The 25,472-nt window shown below is 42.8% G+C and overlaps 7 protein-coding genes across 8 annotated transcripts; 3 read left to right on the plus strand and 4 right to left on the minus strand.

Moving 5' to 3' along the window:
* The first annotated feature begins 2,091 nt into the window (after positions 1-2,091).
* BDCG_04133 (HAL protein kinase) lies at positions 2,092-8,774 on the plus strand. Its single transcript, XM_045419798.1, has 2 exons — positions 2,092-6,185; positions 6,258-8,774. The coding sequence occupies exons 1-2, from the start codon at positions 4,619-4,621 to the stop codon at positions 6,752-6,754; spliced, it is 2,064 nt and encodes a 687-aa protein (XP_045276027.1). The 5' UTR covers positions 2,092-4,618; the 3' UTR covers positions 6,755-8,774.
* A 3,312-nt stretch (positions 8,775-12,086) lies between these two features.
* BDCG_04135 (uncharacterized protein) lies at positions 12,087-12,488 on the minus strand (the record flags this gene model as incomplete). Its single annotated transcript, XM_045419799.1, has 1 exon — positions 12,087-12,488. The coding sequence occupies one exon, from the start codon at positions 12,486-12,488 to the stop codon at positions 12,087-12,089; it is 402 nt and encodes a 133-aa protein (XP_045276028.1).
* A 432-nt stretch (positions 12,489-12,920) lies between these two features.
* Positions 12,921-13,631, minus strand: BDCG_04136 (uncharacterized protein; the record flags this gene model as incomplete). Its single annotated transcript, XM_045419800.1, has 2 exons — positions 12,921-13,375; positions 13,436-13,631. 2 exons carry the CDS (start codon positions 13,629-13,631, stop codon positions 12,921-12,923), a joined length of 651 nt encoding a protein of 216 aa, XP_045276029.1.
* A 190-nt stretch (positions 13,632-13,821) lies between these two features.
* Positions 13,822-17,505, plus strand: BDCG_04137. 2 transcript variants are annotated; one of them, XM_045419802.1, is made up of 4 exons: positions 13,846-15,194; positions 15,253-15,559; positions 15,633-16,216; positions 16,351-17,309. In XM_045419802.1, exons 1-3 carry the CDS (start codon positions 14,161-14,163, stop codon positions 16,032-16,034), a joined length of 1,743 nt encoding a protein of 580 aa, XP_045280756.1. In that variant the 5' UTR covers positions 13,846-14,160; the 3' UTR covers positions 16,035-16,216; positions 16,351-17,309. The 2 variants fall into 2 exon arrangements, with proteins under 2 accessions (XP_045276030.1, XP_045280756.1); XM_045419801.1 differs by having other exon boundaries at positions 13,822-15,194; positions 15,633-17,505.
* Positions 15,947-17,792, minus strand: BDCG_04138 (uncharacterized protein). The gene has a single exon (XM_045419803.1). It carries the CDS (start codon positions 17,057-17,059, stop codon positions 16,250-16,252), a length of 810 nt encoding a protein of 269 aa, XP_045276031.1. The 5' UTR covers positions 17,060-17,792; the 3' UTR covers positions 15,947-16,249.
* A 2,049-nt stretch (positions 17,793-19,841) lies between these two features.
* Positions 19,842-20,076, plus strand: BDCG_16864 (uncharacterized protein; the record flags this gene model as incomplete). The annotated part of the gene is made up of 2 exons (XM_045426050.1): positions 19,842-19,865; positions 19,906-20,076. The coding sequence occupies 2 exons, from the start codon at positions 19,842-19,844 to the stop codon at positions 20,074-20,076; spliced, it is 195 nt and encodes a 64-aa protein (XP_045280757.1).
* Positions 20,077-20,559: 483 nt separating this feature from the next.
* On the minus strand, positions 20,560-20,775 carry BDCG_04140 (uncharacterized protein; the record flags this gene model as incomplete). The annotated part of the gene is made up of 1 exon (XM_045419804.1): positions 20,560-20,775. The coding sequence occupies one exon, from the start codon at positions 20,773-20,775 to the stop codon at positions 20,560-20,562; it is 216 nt and encodes a 71-aa protein (XP_045276032.1).
* Between the last annotated feature and the right edge of the window lie 4,697 nt (positions 20,776-25,472).

Below are 25,472 nucleotides of genomic sequence, written 5' to 3' on the forward strand. Positions count from 1 at the left end.
TGGTGAAAGGGTGGTAAGAGGAGGGATAGATGTGGAGAGTGGAAGTGGTAGAGGGGGCTGCGCAAGCAGCAAAGCGAGCGTAAGCGAGCATTTGATGCTTGTAAATAATAATAATAAATAAAATAAAAATAATAATAAAAATACCGACGAGTTGCAGCTTCCGGATTACATACATACCTCAATCGATCAATGCTTTACTATGTATGTAGGTTGTCCCGCTCAGGACGGATGAAACAACCGCTGCCCGCGCAAGCATGCGAAGCAAATTTTGACATGGTAATGAATTGGATGGATGGATGGAGATGAGTGTTTACATGTGGGTAGACCTCAGTTTTTTGAAAGTGATATCATTTATTATTTACTATCCCCACCTAGAAACATTTCTTCTTCTTGTTCTTATTCCTTTATTCCTCTATTCTCCTACCGCATTTATTTTGAAAAAAAAAAAAAAAAAAAAAGAAAAGAAAAAGAAAAAGAAAAAAAAATAGAGGACAACCCACGCCTTCCACTATCCCACTGCTGTAACGTGGGAGAGGTGTTTATGCGGGCGTATGCGGCCGGGGTCGGGGCAAACGAGGGACGAGGCTTCCGAAGACGCGCGGGCCACGCATAACCGAATGCATCCTGATCCTAAACAAGCAACGGGGAGAAGGAAAAATATCCCTCGCTCCGATGATTTTCAACGCCAGCCAAACCAAACCCTGCCAATCGAAGCGTGGGCTATTATTATTCCTATTTAATTAGATTATATTGATGGATTCAAAGGTGAGGCAATGTGAGGTAAACAAGGAATCAAGCGGCGAATAATCAGCCGGGCGGTTTTGGGGGGGAGTGTTTGTTGATGGGGTTTCAGATCGTCGCAATCATGACGAAAATCGGGGCGAAAAACGCGCGCCCCCTTCTCTTTGCCTGTTGGTTTCTTTTCTTTTGCGGGTGTTTTGCGGAGGTAACTATGGGTAGAAGTGACTGGAGGCTGGCATTATTGCTTTGTGTTGGTTTCAGTTTTGTTCAGGATTTTTCTGTTTCCCTCACAGGGGCCAAGCCGGTGAGGTTGAGAGGTTGAGGGGAGGTGAGGTGGTGTTTTAGTTATGTCAATGTGTAGTCATCAACAAAAAAAGGTCAGATCAAGATATCGTGATTTTGTCTTCCCCCCCCGATCCCGACTCACCGACACAACTCACAGAGTCACAGTACATAGCATAGTAGGGTATCTTAGCCTTTGCGTCGTCAGAATGATACAATAATAATACCTACCCACTACTAGCTAGGTAGCACCAGAGCAGCCAATACCCCGCGGAGAAGGGACTGCTGACGCCTTCCCCCACCACATTTTCCTCATCGTCACAGTAATACCAAGGCAGTCAGTCAGTCAGTCGTCAGCAGATAGAAGTCAGCCCTGAAAAGTGAACGCTACTAGGAATGGTATACGCTGTGCACGGGTGCTTGGATTTCCTATACGCATTTCTCGATTGGTTTTTATTTTTAGTATTTTCCTCCTTCAAATCGCGCTTGGACGGTTAATTATGCACGTAATAATGCGGGAACGAAGAAATGCGGAGAAAAGACTTCCCATGGATGAGAATGATGGGCAAATGTTTCTTGGGTGTTTTGGACGGAGAAATGATACGGAATCTTTCAATACAGGACCCGTATAATTACGGCCTATTACATACATTATACCATGGCGGACGGCACGATTTTTGCCCGACACACCGGGTCGGTCCAGGAATAGTTAGGCTAATATTTTAAACTTTCAAGGTCTTCTTTTTTTGGTTGCCTTCTTTTTCCTTTCTAGAATAACATTGAGCCCCCGGAACCGGCCAAATTTGCCTGTTTAATAATAATTCAAGCGGCGATCCAAGATTCGAGGTTCAAGGTTTATATCCCACTCCCCCCGCCCAGCCGCCAAGAAAGCACAGAATAATGATGTCCACACTTACGCTGCGTAGTAGCACAGTAGTACTCTCGAAGGTCCGCTGGCAAACCAAAAAAAAAAAAAAAAAAAAAAAAAAGCCAAAAGCCAAGAATTAGAAGTAAGATGGGTGGGATAATTCATGTTTGTGAGAACCGGGGTTGTTGGGAGAGAGATGCTGGTCATAGCGAGGAGGACCCTTCTTTTTTTTTTTTTTGTTATATACGTTGCACTAAGTAACCAAACCCTTGCTTGCTTGGCCCTTCGTTCTTGGCTGCCTTGGCTGGTTTGTTGTGATGGAATTCTTGATAGGATGGGACTTTTTTTCCCCTTTCTTTTCTCTCTTTCTTTGGCTTTGAGCGGGATGGGATGGGTTTCTTTTGCTCAGGTTTGGCATTGTGATGGTGGTAACAGTGGAGGCGGCATCAATAATCTGTGCTAATAATGGCAGTTAACTTTTAATATTGTACCGTGTACCAAGGTACCGTGGTACATCATACTGATAAACTATACGGATTACTTGTGCAGTGGATAAGTAATAAGTTTGGTATCAATAATATCATACATACATACCTCAGGAAATTAGTATGCATTTGTTGTATGCACTTTTAGAGTGTCTTCTCATTCAAATTTCAATCCATCATATTCCTCTCCCAAACTGTCCATCAAAGTCCAGATCTCGAATTCATTTTCCTTATTTGTCTTTGCCCACCGTTCTATCACCCTGACCGCTTTCAGTTTCTCTGTATTGTAGCAACAAGCTTAACCACCCAGCAATTAGTGATCGATACATTTCCGTAGTGGTGGGTTGTCATCGTTCTTGTAACCGAACCTTATCATCAATTTCTATTATACATATATATACATATAAAATAGGGTTTAGTCCCGAAAACTCACCCAAACGACCGCCGAACTCAATACTCCTTAACTGAGATGCAACTAAATGGCGGGAAAATGTATGGGGAAGAAAGTGAGAAGGAAAAGACCATGGCGAGCGACCCTCGAACGGCGATCTTAAAAGAGAACACGAGGCGGCCGCATCATCGTCGTCGTCCTAAGCTGGATCATTTTGCTCAGCTACAGAGTACGTGCTTCCTAGGTGTTAGCTTGGGGAGCTGGATGAATAGATGAATGAACAGCCACGGTGCTGCGCTGCCATGTTGAGCATGAGGCTGCGCAGGAGGGAGCTTCGTTTTGGGGCTCTCCGTATGAATGATGCAGGCGAAGTCTGGCGCTGGCTGTAAAAACGATTGTCACTCTCTCTTGGATTATTTGTATATCGGTCGGAGCGGGACTCTGAATTCCTGCAAAACCTTAAGAAAACGGCATATCTTCCACCCCGATCTAGCGAAATTTGCGAATACACGGGGTGGATGATAAGATGATATGGTTTTGCTGGAGTTTTATCTTTTCTATTTTTTTTTTTATGCCGAGGATCGCTCGAGAAATTTCTTCATCCCATGGCCAAGCCAGGCGATTTTCAATTCACGAATACAGGATTACAGAATACATACAGACGGTATGGTATGGTATGTACCGTACAAGGGAGGCGATCGTAATGTAATTTGCGGTACCTGTGGCCAGTAACACCCGAGTCTTGGACATCATCCCGACATCATCGTCTTTATTTTACTTTTTTTGCAGCGATTACGATAACTTACATCCTGCATACGGTACATAGATACGGTACAGAGCTAGTTCGGCCGCAATAAGCGTTGCCCCCCTCCCTCCGCCAATCCTCCCTCCCATAATAGTAGCAAGTAATTCCCTCCCAAGGTCTTGTCTCGTCTCGATCTCCAAACTACACTTTGCATCACTAAGTTACTACAACCAACTTCGACTTGCTTCTTCTCAGGCGTGCCTACTTGGCTATCTTTTATCTTTTGTCTCCTCCGCTTCTTCCTTTTCCCTTCCTTCTTCTTGCTCTTCTTCCCTTCCTTCTTCTTGCTCTTCCCTGTCCTGTCTGTTCGTCTTCCTATCTCTCCGCTCTTCTGCTCCTACCTACGACTGATTTTTATACTTACTTTCTTTCTGTGCACTATACTCTCCACTCTACTGTCCAACGAGCACCAATTCCATACCCTCCCTTTCTCCAACCAAACCAAACTATCCAACAACCTGTATATCTGCTATCTGGTTTTCTGATGGGTTCTATATATTCAATCTGCTCCCCGACGTCCCTCACCTTCGCCCCGCGACACCTCTTCTCCCCCTCTGGCCGCTTCAGTTCTCTCCAGAGGGATTAGCCGCACTTCTCCTTATTCCGCCCCGTCAATTCTTCTTGAAGACCTGTTCTTCTTGGACGGGTTTCCAGGCGGCCGTCTTCTCCATTTAATTTATATCCTATCCTAAATCCTTGATCACTTGACTTCTCTCCGCCATCCCGGTAGAGAACCGTCATTCGATTTCTTTCAAACCAGATACCCCAAATAACACGAAACTACATCCATCCGTTGACCACTCATATCCTCGAGCGTTTCGAATACTGCCTAGGTAGCTAGCCGGGGACAAATCAAAAACGATACAGAAAAAAAAGATAAAAAATAAAAATAAAAATAGGAACCAAAGTATTAAAACAACAGTTTATCCGTCTGGCTGGACACGACCAATTTTCCTACTCCGTCGACCCCTAGACCTCTTCTGACCCTGCATTTGTTTGGGGGGTGTATAACGAAGGAAAGAGATTTGGGGTTGTTATAAACAATCATGTCGGGTCCAATCACATCAAGTCATGTTGTGCACCCATCCGAGGGCCACTCACCAGCCGGCATTCCTGACCAGGCCGATTCCCAGCTCACAGCATCCTTTTCAAGTCTGATGCTGACAGCAGATCCGGAATTCGAAGGTATCCGTCTTGCAGACCTACCACAGGCTATCGTGGAAGAGGACGAAGAGACCGCTAGTGAGCCTCCTGAACCCTTGACTCCTACGAGTACTATCAACGAGACTCCATTCAACAATGGTCATCCACACCTTGACACGGCGTCGAAGCCGCTTGTTGTCAACACCGATGCTCCCCCTCACTCTACATCAAAATCTTCGACTCGTCCCGCAAACGGTATTCCCGAAGCTGCCTCATTGTCCCCGACCCGCCGCGCATCACCTTTGAGAACTGCGTCCAAGTCTATCAAGTCGCTTTTCCGGAAGAAAAAGGGCAGTGCTGATGGCTTGGAGGAGTCTGCCGCACACACTTCAAACTCTTCTAACCTGCCAGGAACTTCCCACGCCCATAATATCTCGATAGTCACCAACATCATCCATCATGGTACTGTGCCATTCCCCTCCCGAAATTCACCAACAACCACGTCACGTTCGGGGTCACCACAATCGCCATCCTCACCTTCAAGTACGTTTAACGGTGTTGCTGCCGTCCTGCTAAGCAGCTCAACGCCTTCCGAGTCTAGTTTCGTCCATAGGAAACCAGCTCGAGCATCGACGGGACTAAGTTTGAAAAAAAGGAGCAAGATCATGTTCGGTTCGACTCCCAGACCCAACAGAATTGGTCAGAGAATACGATCCCCGAGCCTGAGTGATGTGCGGAGCCAACCGGAACGCCCTGGGTTTTCGATACCCGCTGTCGAGGGTGTGGGGTTGAAGTCACGTCGGATGAGCGCAAGTTTTCCAGACGACTTTGACGTCGACACGTGCGAATTAGACGAAGAGTACGTTAGGGCCAGCCGGGTTCCAGGGAAGAGGGCCAAAGAAATCGGGAAAGGTGCGACTGCAACCGTCAAGGTGATGTGTCGGAAAGGCGGGAAAAGACACGATCTGTATGCGGTAAAAGAGTTTAGGAAACGTGGACAACATGAGGACGAGGATGAATATATCAAGAAGGTCAAATCTGAGTATTCGATTGCAAAAAGCCTAGATCACCCTAATATCGTCAAGACATTTAGCCTTTGTACGCACAATGGACGTTGGAACCATGTGATGGAGATGTGCTCTTATGGGGAGCTATTTTCGCTAGTCCAGAAGGATTATCTTGGCGACATAGACATCCTTTGCTTCTTCAAACAAACTGTGCGCGGCATTGCCTATCTGCATGAAAACGGTATTGCTCACCGTGATATCAAGTTGGAGAATTTACTTCTTTCGGATGAGGGCCATATTAAAATAACAGACTTCGGCGTCTCGGAGGTATTCAGTGGTATCCATCCCGGCCTACGCTCTTCTGGCGGACGGTGTGGTAAAGAGATGAACGGTGTCCGTCTGTGCTCACCGGGCATATGTGGTAGTTTACCATATATTGCCCCAGAAGTTCTTGCAAAGAAGGGTAAGAATTTCATGTGTTCTTGCCTTGGTATTTTTAATTTTTAATTTCACTGCCGCTGACTGTGACACATAGATAAATATGACCCTCGTCCTCTTGATATTTGGTCATGCGCCATCGTCTACCTCTGCCTTCAATATCGCGGCAGCCCGTGGCCAGCAGCTGACAGCAAATACGTTCAATACGCCAATTTCCTCAATGGCTGGAATAAGTTCCTGAAGGAAAATCCGGACAGAATCATCACAGAGGACGAGTATCCGAAATGCGGTGAACTTTTCCGACGTCTTAAATATTTTGGCCTAAAACGCCTCATTCTAAAGATGCTCCATCCGGACCCTGCTAAACGTGCCACTATCCAAGAGGTCATGCACGACCGCTTTTTTAAAACAATTGAATGCTGCGCTCCGGAACCCATCGAACCGGGCAAGGTCGTCACTTCGATCGATGTCGCTAGCAGTGGCAGTCACAGACTAGCTAGCAAGATGGTGGTGCAGAAAACTCATAACCATTTCCCACCTTCAAAGAGACTGCTCCCGCAACATCGATTTGACATGGGCGATGGATACCAGTAAAGGCTTCCCGACTCATCCTGTTGTAACTCCGATTTTTCTTCTAGAATTACACCCTCTCATCCTCCTTACCCGTGATTGATCCCCTTTTGTCTTCACGCGAAAGACTTTTTTTTCATCATGTATCACCTTTCCCTTTGTAGATGGTTACGGGGTGGAAACTTGAAATGATTTTTCTCTTACTATTTACCATACATTGCGTGGGCTGGGGTTTCTTGCGGTTCCACTGTTTGTTTCACTTATGTCCATTGGTTTTTTCTTTTTTTTTTTCATTTTCTATTCCTCTTTCGTGTCCTGCATTGGGATGTTTTGGTTGGGTTGGCTTTGTCTTCCTTCTACCCTGCGTTAACTTTCATAGCATTTTAAACCCCATGCTTCAAAAATATTTTTTTATTTATCTATGTTATTTATTTTCATTTTACATATTCCTTGCGTGACTCAGTACATATACACGGCGGCGCGATGGTGGCTTTGTTCTTATTCCCTGCTTCTTTTGTTGTATGCCCTGGCTATTAATCGTACTAATACTACTACTTTTCTTCGTTTTTCTCCTTTGCTAGCCGGCCAGTCTATCGATTTTAGGTTGTCGCTTCAATCTTTACATGGAGAAATTATGGTTTTTTTTTGGTACATAATTGAAGGAGCGTGGTTGTTTCATTACCCTCCCCCCACTTTTTTTTGTATCCTTTTGTTCTTTTCATAAACCTTTTTCAAATTCGTTAACCCTCTTCGAAATACCCGGGTAATTAATGGGTTAGTTGAGTTTAACAGCGAAGACACTATTTACCAACGAGTGTATTTTGCTTGCTTGGAGCGTTCTTACACTTTACCCCCCATCTCTCTTGTGGTTTTCCCTTTCCCTCCTCTGGTTCACACAGTTGTCTCTCTGAGACTAGCTCCTAGTTTCTTTCCCCCTTGTCTTGTCCTTTCTAACTATTCCCTCTGCTACCTAATACATTGATACTGTCGTTCTGCCTGTCAACGCGTGCTTTGCCTATCTTGCTTCAGTGACATATATACCTAATATATATATTCGCAATGGTGGCTCGGGTACCGTACCTAGATAGCATCGTCGGCTACTGTATATACATACCCAACCTGATAACAATGAATAGAATGAATAATGTTTACTTTTATATTTTGAGAAAGATGAAGACAGAGAAAAGAGGCATGCTAACGCAAAACCAGACTCCGCAATTTCCCAAGGCGCAGCTGTGCCTACCTACCTACATACATAATAATACCTAACTCACTCCGTCACAGTCTCATCAGCAATTTTTCATCAATCTGAGCAGCGGTGAACACCCACACACACACACACACACACACACACAAAACAACAGCACATTCCCCCCCCACCGGGCCGGGGCCTTCTCCAACGTCCAAGCCCCCCTTGGCGCGTAATCGGGGCCGCCCGGCTCGGCCGAAATTCTACAGACTGCAACTAATTAATCCTGGGATGAGATCTGCAGATCCCATCGGTTTCAAACTTTCGGGAGCTGGGTGGCTTGCTTGGCGGGTTGGCTGGGGCGTCGGTATTTAAATTTTGGGGTCTTGGCGTGGATAGTTTGCTGGTAACTATCTCCCATGAAAAGGGGGATGATAAGGTGATGATGATCATGATGATGATGATGATTGGGGTGTCGTGGTATTACACCACCTGCAATGTGTGGTCTCTCACGGGGGGGCGGCGTCCTTGGGTCCTCCAGTCCTCACGTCCATTATATCCCCTGCTCCTCTGTATACCCATACTTTTGCTGTGCTGGCTATTGTGCGGGAGCGCGCAGGGAGTTAAACGCCAAGAATAGGAACGCGCAAACATACTGTACAGATCGTAGTTTGGCAAACTATTATTGAAGTTGCTTGGCAGGGCGACTTTGAGTGTGAAGACTTCTCTCCATATGGAGTAAACGGGGGCGGAGTCAACATATGCTTGCCTCGGGTGCAATGATCTACAATACATACAAACTCGTCAGAGACAATATTAAGCTATTTAACCTTATTTTATTTTTTCACTAGTTTTTGTTTTTCTCCCTCCCTAAGGCACAAGAGGCGCAGCAGGTCGGCTTCTTTTTCTGTTTCCTCCTTCCGGTGGTGGACAAACGAAGAAATCGAACCTTGTGGTTTTTCTCGGCTGGTTCTGCATTGTACATGTACATGTACAGTACATGTAGATCCGGAATAGGAGCGGGTGCGGGTGCCTCGCGATGGTACCATATTTGGTTTTTTCTTTCCCCTCCAATTTTGGCAAAGGACGGCAACCGGAGGGAAGGGAAAACTATACGGGAGCGTACTGAGGTACGCCGGCTTGTAATGCCGTTCCGCCGGCCACCCGGTTTCCCTTTGTTTCATTTTTGATTCTCCGCCCTTCTTGGCCTTCAACATCTTGGCAAAGGAAAATGTGGTTGTTGTGTCCCTCCCTCTCGTACAGAGTACTCCGTAGTCGGGCCGTAGTCGTGTGCCACACAAGGTATACAGACACAGGGGACCCTCTGAGGAGAACAACAACAACCAAAATAAGAAGAGACCCTATGCAGCCAAGCTTTGCAGCGTCATCGTTTTCATCAGTCTCATCACCACCACCACAACCGTCAACATCACCTGCTGCATTCCCTCGCTCCACGACTCACAGAGAATACCGACTCACAGAGAAATACCGACTTACAGAGAATACGTGCAGATCCAGTAATTCTTTATCTCTTCCCATTTGCACATAATGTTCTGTTGGTTGTAGATGGCGTGTAGGGGAAAATTGAAAGAGAGATGAGACATAACGCGACATGCGCGACATGCACACAGAACATCGCCCGAATCTGGGAGTTGCTAACCCCCCCACCCGGGTGGGGTTCTACTTTCTTTTGACCAACTAAACGTCCCGTTGCAGGACCACGATTTTGGCTTCATCTTTCAAAAGAATATATGCAGGGCATAGAAGATAGCTGGAGGAATGGCACAATGGTCTGAATTCGATCAAATCGCACATCCAGGCTAGGCGGGTTTTGATATGATGGCATGAATATAAATTTATGCAGATCTGCAATCTTTTGGGAGTTCTGGAAGTCGAACACATGGACTGTATATACTGTACAGTATGTGCATGGAATTTTGTCTACCGTCTTCAGCTGGGTGAGGTGCTGCTTCCTTCAGTACATGTCATCACCTATTTTTCATTTTGTTTCGACCATCCCGCGGATGTGTATTGATCGAGAACGGCAGCCTGCCGATACATAGTCAAAGTCGAGGTCCGCATCCTGCAACCCTGGGTGTAATTTGTTGAGATAAGTTACATCAAGCACAGGGGGCGCGAAAGGGAAAAGAAAAGCCTTGTTTCTGGTTCAGGTCAATCCTGAAACCTTCCGACGCCCCATTGCTAATACTGTGTAGTAGTCGTGGATAGGGTTAACATAAGATTCTCTGGCGAAACGGAAGAATCCGGTTATCTGTACGAGTGCAGGGGAATAAGACGTCTTGACGTTTTCAGGAATGCTTCCTGTAGCAGTCGAGCGTTGAGCAAGCATGCACGCACACATGTATTTCTTGGCCTATCTGTGAGAGGTGAAATCCGTGTGAGAGGCGTGCGGCAAAGAGAAAGCACAAGTTGCGTAAGCTCAAGTCATGGAATGATACTGCATATACCTTATCTCCCCAGGAAAGGAACGTGAGACACTTGGCGGTGTAATGATAATATGCCTCGCCGGGATTGGTGACTGAATGGTTAGCTTGGCTGTGGGACGTTTTGGTCGTTAGATCTGGGAAGAAATCCAATAGCAAGCGGCATTCACGGATAGCTAGAAGGAGGAGCGAATAGTGGTCTTCACTTTGAACATCGGGGAAGATAGGAAAATCAGTCACTTCACGCACTGCCTGGTTTATTTGGTCCTGGTCTTTCTCATTGTCTCTATAGAGTTCCTAGTTCTCATCAGGTCGCATGCGGACTTGAACGTGTGATTGAGGTTAGATATCGGGCCTTTGCCGAACCTTCCACAAGGCGCACAACAGCTCGCTGCCTCTTCATTTTCTATCAACATAGCCACGGCATATCTACTCCGTAAGTAGTCATACCGACAACGAGTTGAACAGTCATACACCAAGGAGCGCAACTGGAACCTCATCAATTAGCCAATTGCATTGGCACGAAGAGAGACAATCTTCAGGAGGTAGACGCAAAACAAAGCATCGCCAAGCAAATAATTCTTGGTTACACTTCCACAGAAGAAACATGACAAGCCCCCGAAAACCAACGCTGCCAAGTCCTCTCATCGCCAAGAGCCAAGAGCCAAGGCCGGGGACGCGTAGATCGGAGCGCCAAGACCTAGGGGCGGGTGCGTGGAGGGACGGGATCCACGGGGCGCACTTCCTTTTTTGTTCCATCCCCAACTTCCAAGGGTCCATTCTCATTGCTTTTTCTCGTGTTTTTTCCTTTCTGTAGGTGGCTCGGCTTGTTCCTTTCAGGGAATGGAAGTGTACGCAGCGTATGTAAGGGATGTCAGAGTATTTACGGTATGGTCACGGCGACGTTTGATTCCATACCATACGGATGCAGCGTCTGCAAAAACTTTGAACGCTTGAAATTTTAAATAACCAGTGTATGGGTTGTTACCTCGGTGAGAGGCTTAGGATGGCGACAATTTTGTTCTTCTCCCTTTGATGGCATAGATTAAGTTTGTGAGGTCGCCCTCACGCCTGCATGTATAAGTTATATATCTAGGTCGCAAATTGGCAGAAGAATTTTTGAGAGAGAAAGGGAGTTCGTTTGCATAGAAGGATGAAAGTTAGAACCTGAACCTGGCATTGCCAGATCTGTCTGTCATATTGTATGTCTTCTACTTAAAAGAACGAAGCCCCATGCGCAATTTAGTATGGCTCCTCACTGCGGAATGCATCGACCAACTTTTAAGGCCTCCAGGTTGAAGGAGAGGGCATTAAAACGGACACCTCCGAAATGCACGACAGCAATGCTGCATCTGCTTCTCCCGCCGTAAATGTCAGGGTAGGCACGCTCTATCAGACACCTCGGAAGCTCACTGAGTCATTTTCGGGACCATTAAAGAACGACAAAGCCATAGTACTTGTTTAGAACGATGGGCAACTCGCTCCTGTAATGTACCGGTCGGTCTTCATTCGCTCTTTTAGCCTTCTTTTCCTCTTTTTCTGAGATCCCATCTGACAGACAACGGGTTCCGTTTCAAACATACCATTGTTTGTGACTGCTTCCAATTCAGGCCATCAGGACCTCAAGAGGGTTCCTCAAACCCTTTAAGCTATTGGCGCATGTAACATGGGGAAGGCGTCTGAAAACATCATCCCTCCCCGTCTTCTACATGAAACCCTACTATTATTTCGTCTGAATCCATTCCTGCCATGCCTGTTTGTTCTTGAAATTGACAAGCAACAGCGTGTCGTGCATGGCGTCACGAGTTGTTTCCCGTGGGCGGCTAGGAGGAGCCATCTCAATCGGAATAGTCTCGAATTTTGTGACAAGTGGACTTGCATGTGCATGTTCCTGAACCTCTGATAAGAAGTTGTCGAGACGGTGCACCTTTGGTGGCTCAGATTGGCTGTGAGACGATGGCTCCACGCCAGATGGGATTCTGGCAGTTTGGATGTTACGAGACATCTGCGATGCGAAAAAGAATATCACACCAACAAGAGGTTTCCCACCCGTCTCGAGATTTCCTGGATTTTGCATCTGATCAACATGCTCGCTGTCTTTGGGCTGTCCGCGTTGAAACAACATGATGGGGAATCAGGCCAGATATTGGGAAGAAAGGCTATTAAGCGTCAGGAAATGGCATCTGCGGTACGGTTGAATAATTGAAAGAATATGGAGCCGAATTTCTGGATAATGCTAGGTATTCCCAAATGTACCGCCTGTACGCTGGGTCATGAACTTTCCCCTCATTCTGACCAGGGCTTGTGCGTTGTGCCGAATCCAAGACAACCTTCAGCTGACATGGAGAACCCTGCAACGGAGAAGATTGCCAGATCGACATAGCTGTACCGTTGTATCCTGTCAAGTTCCTTTGAACTCCGAAGGTAAATGTGAAGCAGGTTCATAGTCCCCGGAAGAAGATGCGCCTCAACAACCAGGGCGCTGCTTGGCATTTAACCCATGAGTCGTCCAAAATGGGCAACCCGTAAAAGCGCAGTGGCAAGGCATCAAAAGATCTTAAAAGTCTTGAATGCCAGTTTCGCCTTTCAGTTCTTCCTTTTGATGGCCTTCATCGTCTTCATCAAGCATGAAATGTGGTTCCTCGTCGTCGAAATACCGCTCTTGCTCTTCATTCCAGTCATCATATTCCTCATTTTGATCAACAGCGGTGTAATCAAACTCATGATCCGCACCCCTCAGAAACCGCAGCTCCATTTCCCAGCGCCATCGTTCAGCGCCCTCTTCCTTCGTTTCTGGTATCTCATCCTGATCCTCGGCGAGAATCTCGCCGTTGGGCCCGCGGGTGTATGTGACGGTCGCATTAGGGTCTGGATGCGCCAGTGCCTCCATTTTAGCCTCTGATCTCAATAGATCGGCTTCAAGTACGCCAGAGTATCCCTTAGCGCGACCTTCTTCCTCCCTCTCTGTAGCACTTTGGAATCGTCTAATCAGGCGGTCGTAGAGAAGGGGGTCTATTGCCAAAGCTGTTAGCAGCGAATGTAAACTAACGTTAGGAACAAACAAAAGCTAACCAGCTAGTTCGAGAGCCGCAGAAAAGTACTCTGGGTGCGCATCGAGATATCGTTTCCGACGATTCTTCACTTGGACAGAGGCAGGAGGATTTATAGGTGGTGGTTCTTGAGCTGGTTGATCTGTCTGTCTATTGCAGCTATGGGGCTGCATATAAGTGCCTGTATTCATTGGAAAGAACGGCACTGTGTCCGACATCCCAAGCACATTCTGCTAGACGGGGGTTTCTTCAAAATTCTGACAAATTTGTGAGCTTTGGCAATGTCTGCCCATATGAAATGGTCGAGTAAGAAATGGCGCTGATGGCGTACGGTAACTACGTACGGGCGCCAATGACGGATCTTAAGGTTGCGGCTACGCGCCCGGACCATCCAGTTGACGCTAAGCCTGATTAGAATATATTGAACTTCATCCCAGTCTCAAGTTGGCTTCAACACGCTCATGATAGATCATTCTGCTGTCTTCTAGCTCAAGCTCGTTCTGAATTCCCTGTATCATACTGCGTATACTGCCAATCTCCGCTATACCTGTCCCTTGGTGAAGCCAAGCTCGTTAGCTTTCAGCTGTTTTGTGCGGCATATGCCCCACATAATTTTAATATTTCAAGACCCGTTCGATCCTGCCACCTATCCAAGTCTTCCTGCTCTGCTTCATCGCACTAGTCTTTCATAGATGAGCGAGATACTCGGATTACTTTTAAATATATTTTTGGTTCCGTACCGCTGCCATGCCAGCTAGAAAATCCCCCTCTAAGGGTGGGAAGTCCGCTCAGAAAGTGGAAGATAAACGGAAACCACCCTCACAATCCCAGGGCACCGAGAATCGAGTCTTTTCCGCACCAAAAACTATTCAATTGATTGGCCTCGCTATTCTGCTTCTGGTGCTTACGGCCACCTATTCTCCAATATCTCAATTGACACTCTCGCCAGTCTATGGATCCGTCCCATCAGCAGCCTTCCACCAGAGGGGGATGATGGTGGCTGCTCTCAGTGGATGGTTCGCAAAGGACCAAATCAGGAAACGGCTATCCACAAAGATCATGAACGTCTTGCCGGTGCTAGCCTTCACAATTCCGACTATTCAGTTTTTCCTGTTTATGCGAAGCGCCCAGCTGGGCGTTGTATATGGCCCTCTCTTGACAGAACTCCTCACATATTTCCCTTTGGTGTTTTTGTCCGTCTCTTCAGTGGCCATGTTGCTTGAAGACGCAGATTTGAGGCGGTACGGTGAGACTTTGGGGAATCATGGACCCTTTTTTGGGTCGTATATTCTCTTTATCACCCTCCAAAAGTTTGTTGGTATTTTGTTGCCTGGGTATATTGGAAAGAACGCCTTGATGGCTCGCATTCCGCTACAACTTATAACTGCGTCCCTTTACGCCATTTCTCTCCCATCGAAATGGTTATTGCTCGCGTTACCCCCATTGCTGTTTTCGTCTGGATATAACGTGCACTTTCCTTTCAAGCATACAACGGCACTTTTGAACTCAACCTTACAAGCGGAAGATTTCGTTTTGTTGCACCGAGAGGAGTCATTGACGGGATACCTATCCGTTTTGGAGAACGTCAAGGAACACTATAGGGTGATGAGGTGTGATCATAGTCTTTTAGGCGGAGAATGGACCCAAATGCCTAACGCGCAATATCCGGAAGTCAGAGAGCCTATATATTCGATTTTTACGATGTTAGAGGCGGTGAGGTTGATCAAAAATGATGATGGAAGTTCAAGGATGGGAGGCACTGGGACCAATTCTCTCGTTGTGTAAATGAGTTCATCGCTTATTCCTTGCTGGGATGATTTATGCTAATCTCAAACACAGCGGCCTCGGAATCGGTACAACGCCCACCGCACTCGTAAATCACGGCATAGATACAACAGTTGTCGAGATAGACCCTGCAGTACTCCATCTTGCTGAGGATTACTTCAGCCTTCCAAAAAACTTTACACCAGTTATACAAGACGCGGTCAAATTCGTAGACGAAGCAAGCAGAGCGACTCCGGCCCCTACATTTGACTATATTGTGCACGATGTTTTTACTGGCGGAGTAGAGCCAGTTAGCTTGTTCACGATAGAGTTTATGAAAGGTCTCCGCTCGCTTCTGAAGGAAGACGGCGTTATTGCTATTGTTAGTTTATTCTCGTTTTATCTCCTGATACTTTCGTTTAGCCTCGCTTACACAGTGACCCAAAATCCAACAGAACTACGCTGGAGATTTGACCCTACCCTCTTCTGGTCTTATTGTTCGAACGATCAGGGCTGTTTTCCCAAGTTGCCGGATATTCCGTGAGAGCGAACCGCCTGCAGATACCAGGGAAGGCGATTTTACCAATATGGTTATCTTCTGTAAACTGACGGATTCGCCCTTGGAGTTCCGAAACACTACCGATGCCGACTTTCTCGGCAGCAAGTCCAGGGAAGCGTATCTGATGCCTCAACTTGAAATTGACGCTGCTTCTTTTGCAAAAGCCGAGGATGGCCAGCAGGATGTCCTTGCAGAAGGCCAAGTTGGAGACTTGGTAAGGTGGCATTCTCAAAGCGCTGCTGGCCATTGGAGTATTATGAGGACAGTTCTCCCTCACGTTATTTGGGAGAACTGGTGATTTTCACTTCGATTATGTTGCTGACACGGGAATTCATCAATGACGCTGGACGCCAGGGATTCGTTCTCCCTGCTCAGGTTATTCTGTTCCGGGTATCTCATGCCTGTTGTATATATATGTACAACATAGACTTCTATCTTTGTCTTTCTATCTCATCTATAAGCCCGCATTCGTATCTTGTTGTGAGTCATCACATTTCCCAAAACTGTATACATTCAAAGGATCGCCTTCTCTTGTTTTATCAAATTCTTCCTTATTGCCGCAATATCCTGATCACTAAATCCCATCCCGTTCTTCAAATACCCCTCCGCCCCAGCATATTTCTCATCCACCCACTTCATTGTCGCCATGATCGCCGCCGCCTTTGCTGAAACCATCCTCTCCGCCCCCTCCCTATCACCATCAAAAGCTAGATGAGCCAACACCCTATCAATAGACTGTTGTCGCAACTCACCCAACCCAGCCTCAGTGAGCTCATACTCTCGCCCAATAACCTCATCATCCAGAAGCCCGGCGATCCGCAAAATCAGCGCGGCGCATACACCCGTCCTGTCCTTTCCGGCCGAACAATGGAACAACAACGGCTCCTCAGGCCTGTCGCGGATATGTTCAAACACAGCACGGAACGCTCCCCCCGCAGCGCCCGCCCTCAGTATCTCTGCATACGCGCGCATGAATCCTTGCGGTCCGTCAGAGGAGGCATAGTCCATATAGCGCAACGCAAGGCCTTCGGGACTTGCATCCTGGTCTTTGAAAACGGGGACGTGGCGGCGGGTTGCTCCGGGTATGTCGATTGAGGGGGAGCGCTCGCACTCGGGGATAGAGCGGAAGTCGTAGATGGTAGTTATGCCGAGTTTACTGGTAAGGTAGTTGGCACCTTCGGGTGTGGTGTTGGACAGAGTAGCGCAGCGGAAAATGAAGTTGCGCCGCACGGATGTAGTAGGCGAAATTGCGTAGCCGCCCAGGTCACGGAGGTTGGCGATGCCATCCGCGGAGTGGAAGGGAGGGGAGGGGAGGTTGGTCATGTTTATCTTTCTTTCTTCTCGGTTCTTAATACCACCGTATATTCTTTTCTGTTTTCCTTCTTGCCGAAGGATGGTGGGACTATTTACAGCCTCGTCTCCTTGCTGGATTGCGATATATTTCTCACTTTGTTTTTTATTTTGCTTTCGATAATCGAATTCAAAGCCTCACCATTATTAGAATCGAATTGATTTACATAAATCTAAAATGTATTTAACATGGCACAGACGTAGAGATAAGAGCGGATTATTTAATCCATTATTTGTAGCTGCCCCGCGGTGGATAACAATATGGATTTTTGCCGAGGCCTACTGCTGTGCAATTTTGCAGAGTCCCTGTGTACTAACTACAGACTCAACGCGGGAACCAAACGGACACGTCCCCGAAGGGTAGGCTAATATCCGCCGTATAAACAATGTTTACGATTCTATTCTATAGAAAAGGGAGAAAATTATATTGTTCACAAAAGTTTTATAAGCTGGGGAATGAGATGCTTTCACGCTCTTCTTGATGATGATTATGGGACTGTATGCAATAAATCAGCCCACAGTCCAGTCCGAAGGCAATGGACACCTGCCGACTTCAACAATCTTTGCATCTGGAATTCAACACTCCAGATTCATGGCTCATATTCAACTTTTGTTACATGGGCAATTTTATCCATAATTGATCATAGCGATTATTTCTCAACTTCTCATCTTCCGCTTCAGAATCGTCGGTTAGGGCTGAGTTAAAAATATATATATAGATAGATTCTTTTTTAATTTCCAAAAACAGATCCAGTATACATGAAATATTTAGAAATATGCAGCGAACAAGATATTTGAACAAATGGAAGAATTCACCGACTTGGCCTTTCAAAATCCGGCGTGAGGGAGATGTAGAAGCCTATTTGATTTGTTTGCCGCTGGATCGTATCCCAAGGAATTTCGCGTACAAATTCTTTTTCCGAGTAATGTATTCGCATATGTATGGGAAAGGTTCGCAAGGTTAACGCAAACTATCTCTGTTTTTCATACGGACTTGAGATCTGGGATTGAGAAAGGCCGGGAATTATTTTGTTTGCCGAGAATTGGTTGTGCTCGTTTGGTTTTTGACATTCAGCCCATAGATGGAGAAAAGGCGCCTCTCAGGGGAAAACCATCCAAATTCCATATTCTCTCTGAGGGATAAAACAATTGATTCCAATCGTATGCTCATTAGGGAAATTCTCGTTTGTCTAGAGACAGTGAAGTCGGTAAGTGTGACAATGTGAGCTTTGCTCCCGATCTGTTGACAAAGGTTAGAGCATAATTTAATTTTCCGGTTATTTATCCCTATCCCAAAGAGCTCCAATCTCACATCGACCACGCGCTGCGAAGGTCAAGCTTTCAGCCCGAGACGTAGGAAAGAGGTGGACCAAAATTCAGTAGAAACAGTTGTCGATTATCATTCTTAACTACGCATCCATAGTCCTCAAGAGGCCTTGGCCTACCGTACCCCCCGAGGGAATTTTCCCTGGTTTGCAGTATTAAGCACTTATCAAAGTTCGCTGTAACTTCGGTTGTAGTCCATTTCCAAAACCAAAAAAAGGTACGCAGTAACTTGCATCAATTCTCTCCACCATCGATGTTGCACTTAATGAGAACGGCGACCCAAGATGGAGACAAGACTGCAGAAGTCTGTAAAAGTCTGTTTTAGATTGAACCATCAGTTGCATATATTGTAAATTTTCCCTTGCCGATGTCCACCATGTGATGCAGTTCATGGGCATCGTGCCATGACCGGTATAGTGAATTTCGATATTTTGGCTTCTGAGAAGTGACTGAGGGCCGACTACATCCGGGGTTTCCCATTCAGGGCCGGATGAAACGGAATGAAGTTGATATGGAAGGAGAAAATGAGGACCAAGGCCGCTCTCTTCGCGGCCAACGTAACTTCGCTCGCGCCACATTTTTCAACCCGTGCCGGCTCACCAGGCCCCATCCAGAGTGCAAGGTCCTTTCAAAGACGGCGTTGTCTTGTTTAAGTTCGGCAAAATTGGCATACTCCCTTCAAAGTGAGACCCCTCCACGGCAGGCCGGATAGGTTAGTCACGCATTTCATTTCGTATTCCACGATTATAGATATTAACAAATCTTTTCGGGCAGGTAGGTGATTCCGTTCGGAAAAACAGGATCATAGTACAGTTCTGGCCAGTAATTTGATTGCCAAGTGGGCTGCAAGTGGAGGCATCACTTCGTTAGCGTTCGGCAAGAGGAAATTTTTTGGCCAGTAACTACGCTGTACAGGGAATATTGTAGCTGCTCGTGTTCAGAAGATGGAAGAACTGAGAAAGGGGATTTTCAAAGACACCGAGACACCCCGACGCCAGTGCCTCTCATCGCCTGTCAAACGTTAACGGAGAAACAACATCGCGAACAAGATTTAGGGGATCTTGCAGAAGTAGCTCGATTTCAATCCTTCAATTAACTTGTAACTGACTTGCGAGCCGCGGGCACCATTGGATTTGGTACGTGTGATACGCTTGAGGATGAGAGCGTAAACAACCGCACCAAAAGGGATCAATCCTTCGAGTGGGGTGGGGGGAATACCCGTCTAGGATCCTTAGCATGCTCAGTTTAGCATTTGGGTTTCCGCATGGTAGCCCGTCCTCACGCTGCCCAAACACGGACAGAGGAAGTGGAATATATTTGAGAGAAGAAGAGAAAACGCTCCATTGAGATGGCTACGAGGTGAAGGGGGGATTCATATCACGCGGGAATCACATCTGTTTCCTGCCCCAGGAATCGACAATTGACATTCATGGATGAACATGTAGCATCGATGGTAAGTCGGAGATGTCTTGCTTTTCACCTCGAATTAATAGCCGATTATGATATATTGCGATGTACGGAGTACTCCAAAGGCGGCTTGGTTTCCATTGGCACAGGGTCTCGACAAGAATTACGATGATGGCAGCGGCAGCAGGTTTCAACGCTCACCATTCTTGAGGACATTCCTCTTAAAATTGCAAAGTGTCATCGGTTCGCATGGATGATGGGACTGGCCAAACCGTTCCAAAAACAACGCTAGAAAGAGTCCTTCAAAGCGAGTGAGGCCTGAAAGTTTATCCGTGGGGAACGGCCTATCACCCAGGAATCCGCTTGCCAGGGGTTGCAGAATTATTGTCTAGGATATTCTGAGCCGGAGTCTTTCCCCTCACAATAATGTTTTGAATCAGTCAGTGGCTCGCGTGCGGAGGAGTTACTACGGCCTGCGCTCGCTGTGATATTTGCTCACTTTTGGGTGACGAATCGATGATATTTCTCTGCATCCGGATAGCCAGGGTTTAATTTATCTGCCGATCAAAGCTAGCCTAGCTGCCTATAGCGCTCGATCCCCTGGCATAGGACTCGGCCCTAATGTTAGGGTAAATATACCCAGAGAGTCGCCTGCATTTCTCCAGAAGTGTTCGGGTGCTCGCGGGGACACCTTTAAGTGCCTTTGGATGAAAACGGAGAACAATATTTCCCCCTAATATTTACCTCTCTGCCCAGGAGCAGAATGCTGTCAAATGCAGGCCAACCAAACTGGTGGCGAGTGCGAGCTCGGCAATTGTAATGTCTGGCACAAGCCTGCGGGGACAAGTAAGCCACTGGCCAAATTGCGATCCTTGGAGCATCAAGCCGATGCCTAAGGCTGAAGCTGCAGGCTCCAAGACGGAAACTTGCGCATCAAGAATCATCGATGTTACCATATAGAGGTTTAGGTGAAGGTGGATTTGCTATGTTCAAACACATGTTTCTTGATGTTCTACCAAGGTCCTCAAATAACCACACACAGCTATCTTAGTCAGCATATGAAAGAGACATTTTTTCTATAATCTTCTTCTCTTTATTATAGAAAAACCAACTTTTCTATACAAAATGCTCTGTAATATGTAGACTGCTATGTGATTATGTCTGAGATCAGAATCAAACTTTACAGTTATTATATTATTTAAAGACATTACTTTTAATTACAGTTTATATTTATTATATTAATTTCAAATCACTTTATTTTAAATATTGAAGATTTCAGATTTACTTTTTAACTAAAAATTTAATTTCAAATAAAAAATATTTTTAAACTTTTTATTAAATTTTTTATTCTGATTTTATTATTGAGAATAATATTAAAATTATAAAATTATTTTTTATTTATATAATATTATAATATAATGATTATTTATTGAAAATTTAATAGAAAATATTATTAAATATCATTATTTTTTTTAAAATTTAAATTAAAATAATTTATAATTTATATAATTAATATTAAATAATTAAAAATTAAAAATTAAAATTAAAATATTAAAATATTAAAATGAAAAAAATTATAATTTTAGATCTGTAGTATTTTTAGAATATTTATTTTTCAGAGTTTTTATAATATTAATTATTAACTGTATTTTTTATAATAAAAATAATACAGTTATAATAAATTATTATTTTATTACTATTTAATAAATAATCAGTATATATTTATATAAATAAATATAAATAATTAAAATATATATATTTAAAAAATATAATTAAAATAAACTCAGCTATTATTTAAATTATATTAAAAATAAAATACTGAAATCAATAATTTCTAGACTGATTATCAGAATTATGAATTTTATATTTAATCTCATTTAATCTGATCTCATACATTTCTTAGCATGAATTCTACTGAGACTAATTATTAAAAAAACATATAAAGTAACTATATATCAGATCTTAAAATAAGACTATAACTTAGAAAAATTAAGAAAGTAATCTCATTTAATTTCATTTAATCTCATTCTTAGTATAAAGTTACTATTTTTAAACATTTTAAGGTTTTTTTAGACTATTTTTAATTTTTTTAAAAGTAACACTTTTTAATAACACTTAAATAAGATTTAAAGTCATTTAAAGTAATAAAAATAATTTAAATTAAGAAGTGAAAATCATGATCTTATTTGAAAAATATAATAAGAGTAAACAGTATGTCTCACTGAGACAGTATAAGACTACTATTTAATGTTAAAACTGTGTAATGAGATCAGTTGAATTGATAATAAAACTATTAAAAAATCTGATTCTGGTTTCAGACACGGTTACACAGTCAGTCTATTCTCAACTGAGATAGAAATTAAATACTTAATAGACTTTCTATCAGAAACTCAAGCAGCTATAAGAAAATGACTGAATTCAGAAGTATCTGAATATGAAGATGTAATTCAAAGATTGCTTGAGTCAGTGTACAATTACAGGTGTACACCGGCTTCTTATATACTGTACACTAAATTAATTGATGGCTGCTATGACCTCTTTACATTCATAAGCAAGTTCAGAAGCAGCTGCATTATTATTCAGCAGTTGTACATTCTTTCAAATTACATTCTCTCACATCAGATTCAGTCACACTCACATGATTATAATATACACTCTAGCTTCATGTAAATTAGTGTATCACTAGTGTTTATAATTATATAGTCTATCTCTGATTCAGCTAGTGTCTCATGTACACTCTTACAAAGAAACTTTCACTATATTATATCACTTATTCACTAACTTTTCTTATTCTTTAATTATCTTCTTCATTATCATCATTATTAAATACTATTATCTTATTCAAGATTTCTGTCTCTTCTTCTGTTTAATATCTTCTATCTGTTTATCTATTACATTATATGTATTTCTGATGATAATCTCTCATTTTCATAATAAGTGTTATTATAGTACTCATATCAGACAGTTTATTAGCAGTAAGTATAATATATTATAAAACATGATCAGAACTTGTTCTCTTCTAATAATTATCAGAATATATTATTATGAATAATATATCTTCTTTATCTTCTTATACACTCTTGACTGTTTTTCTTCTCAGCAGACTTCTGATTGTGTTTTCTGACATAATTTTATATGAATACAGATGCTGATGTTTATTTTTATTTACATAGAATCTTTATATATTAACAGATTCATGTCTGCTAATAATAGTAAATATCTCAATATTGAATTATTAATTGAGAACTTGAAGAACATAATAATGAAGAAATTGTCTGTGTTATATATAACTGAGTCTCTTATATCTCTCTCTGCTCTCTCTATTTCTTTCTCTGTCACTCTCTCTTAATCTTCTATATCTATTTCTGTGTCTGATTCTTCTGCTTCTACTATCTCTGTTTCTGTGACCTCTACTCTCACTACTTCTGCTTCTACTGCTGCCTTTATTACTAGCTCTCTCTGTTTCAAGAAGATGTTATATAGACTCAGTGAATTATATTTCTCAGTATATATACTTCTACTCTTCTTACTAATCTCTAGAATAATTTATTATATAAAGATAGTGTATAATATAACTAGACTGACCGTGTGACCGTGTCTGAGACCAGAATCAAACTTTACAGTTATCATGTTATCTAAAAGCATTACTTCTGATTATGATTTGTATTCATCACATTAATTTCAAATCACATTATTTCAAATATTAAAGGTTTCAGATTCACTGTTCAAATAAAAATCTAGTTCTGAATAAAGAATATATTTGAATTCTTAGTCACATTTTCATTCTGATTTCATTATTGAGAATAGTATTAAATGAGACTATAAAATCACTTCTCACTTACATAATATTATAATATAGTGCTCATTTGTTGAAAATTCAATAGAGAGTATTATTAAATATTATTACTTTTCTAAATATAGATTATAATTCATATAATTTTAATTATAAAAAAAATATAAAATACAAAAAAAAAACAAAAAACAAAAAACAAAACAAAAACAAGAAAAAATCAGAATGAATAAAAAAAAAAAAAAAAGAGAAAGAAAAAAAAAAGAAAAGAAAAAGAAAAAAATAAAAAATAAAAATAAAAAAAATCAAGATCACAGAGCTGCAGCACTCTTAAAATACTCACTTCTCAGAGTCTTTACAATATTCATTATTAACTGTGTATCTCTCACAGTGAGAGTAATACAGCTGTAATAAGTCATTATCTTAACATTATCTAATAAATAATCAGTATATATCTGTATAAATGTGAATATTTAGAAAACATATACTTAAAAAGTGTGGTCAGGATGAACTCTGCTGTCACTTGAATAATATCAAGAGTAGAACACTGAAATCAATAATTTCTCTCATCAATTTCATAGATAAGACAGATGAAGATAATCTTGAGAAATATAAAATTCTCTGACTTCTGATAAAAACAGATCTCATGAAGAGACTCTATTTTCATAATATCAGAGACTGAGTATTATTAAAAAGCATTACTTTTATACAATGTATATACACTTACTGCAATGATTCACTCTCTACACATATAACTGAGAGTTACAGCTTTCTCACACTGCACAGCTCTCTCTGAGATACTGATGCTAGTTTATAACTCATACAGTCTCTCAGTTCAGTATATACTGTGTGTATTAGACTGGCCGCCGGGACCATGAATTTCACATTTGATCCCATTTGATCTGGTTTCATACATTTCTTGGCGTGAGTCCCACCAGGATCAAGCCTCAAAAAAATCTGAAAATGAACCATTTCTGAGAGAAATGGTGTGAAAAATGACCAGATTTAATTCAAGAACAGTGAAATGAGAGTAATTTTTCAGAATAAACTGTGAAAGATGATCATTCTTTCAAAATCAGAATGAGACTGAGACTGAAGATCAAAATCAGTCCCATTCAGTTCATTCAGTGATTGCTTATATAATCAGAATTTGGTAACAATTATTGATAACACTCATGAAACAACTAAATACATTCTTGTGCAAGTTTATCCTTCACTTTCTCATGAAAACTACACTTCTCTGATATACTGTGATCAGAGGTATTAAACTGTCTGATAATTCTATGTTTTACAATCATGAGTTTCTTGATTATTTCTCCTTGTAATTGTCTCTGATGATAGTGATAAATATCTTGACTTGAGTTGAACTTTCACTCCATTCTCACCCCTGTCAATGGAATTGCCAGAATATCACACGCCATCAGTGCAACAGTTGAATATGTACTCTCAACAATTTTTCATAACTCTAGAATTGATTTGGCATGTAAATTCATCAGATCATCTTGAAGATAGCAGTCAAATTCAGTTTTACAAGCATGTAGTTTTGCCTGATTTTCAGTTGCAATCAATGTATACAAGTCCTGTTTCAAAGTTAGTATTATAGTTCTATATGATATGAAGTGTTACCAAAGATCATTACTTACTAGGGAATTATATTCCACTGTCTTCACATCTTGAACATCTGCTCATTCAAATCTCTGATAGTTGGCATTGTAGTAGTCTCAGGCTAATTTGACATATGAGTCTCATTCCTTCTCTGTCCAATCTTGAGAAGTGTAGATGTTAACTCAATGAGAGGGATCTAGTAGAGCTGCTACAGCATAGTACTCTGCAAAAGATTGTTCCATTTTGCTGTAGTAATAT

Source organism: Blastomyces dermatitidis, assembly GCF_000003525.1.
Source record: "Blastomyces dermatitidis ER-3 genomic scaffold supercont1.4, whole genome shotgun sequence".
NCBI lineage: Eukaryota > Fungi > Ascomycota > Eurotiomycetes > Onygenales > Ajellomycetaceae > Blastomyces > Blastomyces dermatitidis.

Excerpts from the sequence above, each read along its gene's own strand:
- BDCG_04133 (XM_045419798.1), top strand. The coding sequence starts at position 4,619 with ATGTCGGGTCCAATCACATCAAGTCATGTTGTGCACCCATCCGAGGGC. Across the intron at positions 6,186-6,257 it reads AGAAGTTCTTGCAAAGAAGG|ATAAATATGACCCTCGTCCT; the intron begins GTAAGAATTTCA and ends TGTGACACATAG.
- BDCG_04137 (XM_045419801.1), top strand. The coding sequence starts at position 14,161 with ATGCCAGCTAGAAAATCCCCCTCTAAGGGTGGGAAGTCCGCTCAGAAA. Across the intron at positions 15,195-15,252 it reads GGGACCAATTCTCTCGTTGT|CGGCCTCGGAATCGGTACAA; the intron begins GTAAATGAGTTC and ends TCTCAAACACAG. Across the intron at positions 15,560-15,632 it reads AAGACGGCGTTATTGCTATT|AACTACGCTGGAGATTTGAC; the intron begins GTTAGTTTATTC and ends AAAATCCAACAG.
- BDCG_04138 (XM_045419803.1), bottom strand. The coding sequence starts at position 17,059 with ATGACCAACCTCCCCTCCCCTCCCTTCCACTCCGCGGATGGCATCGCC.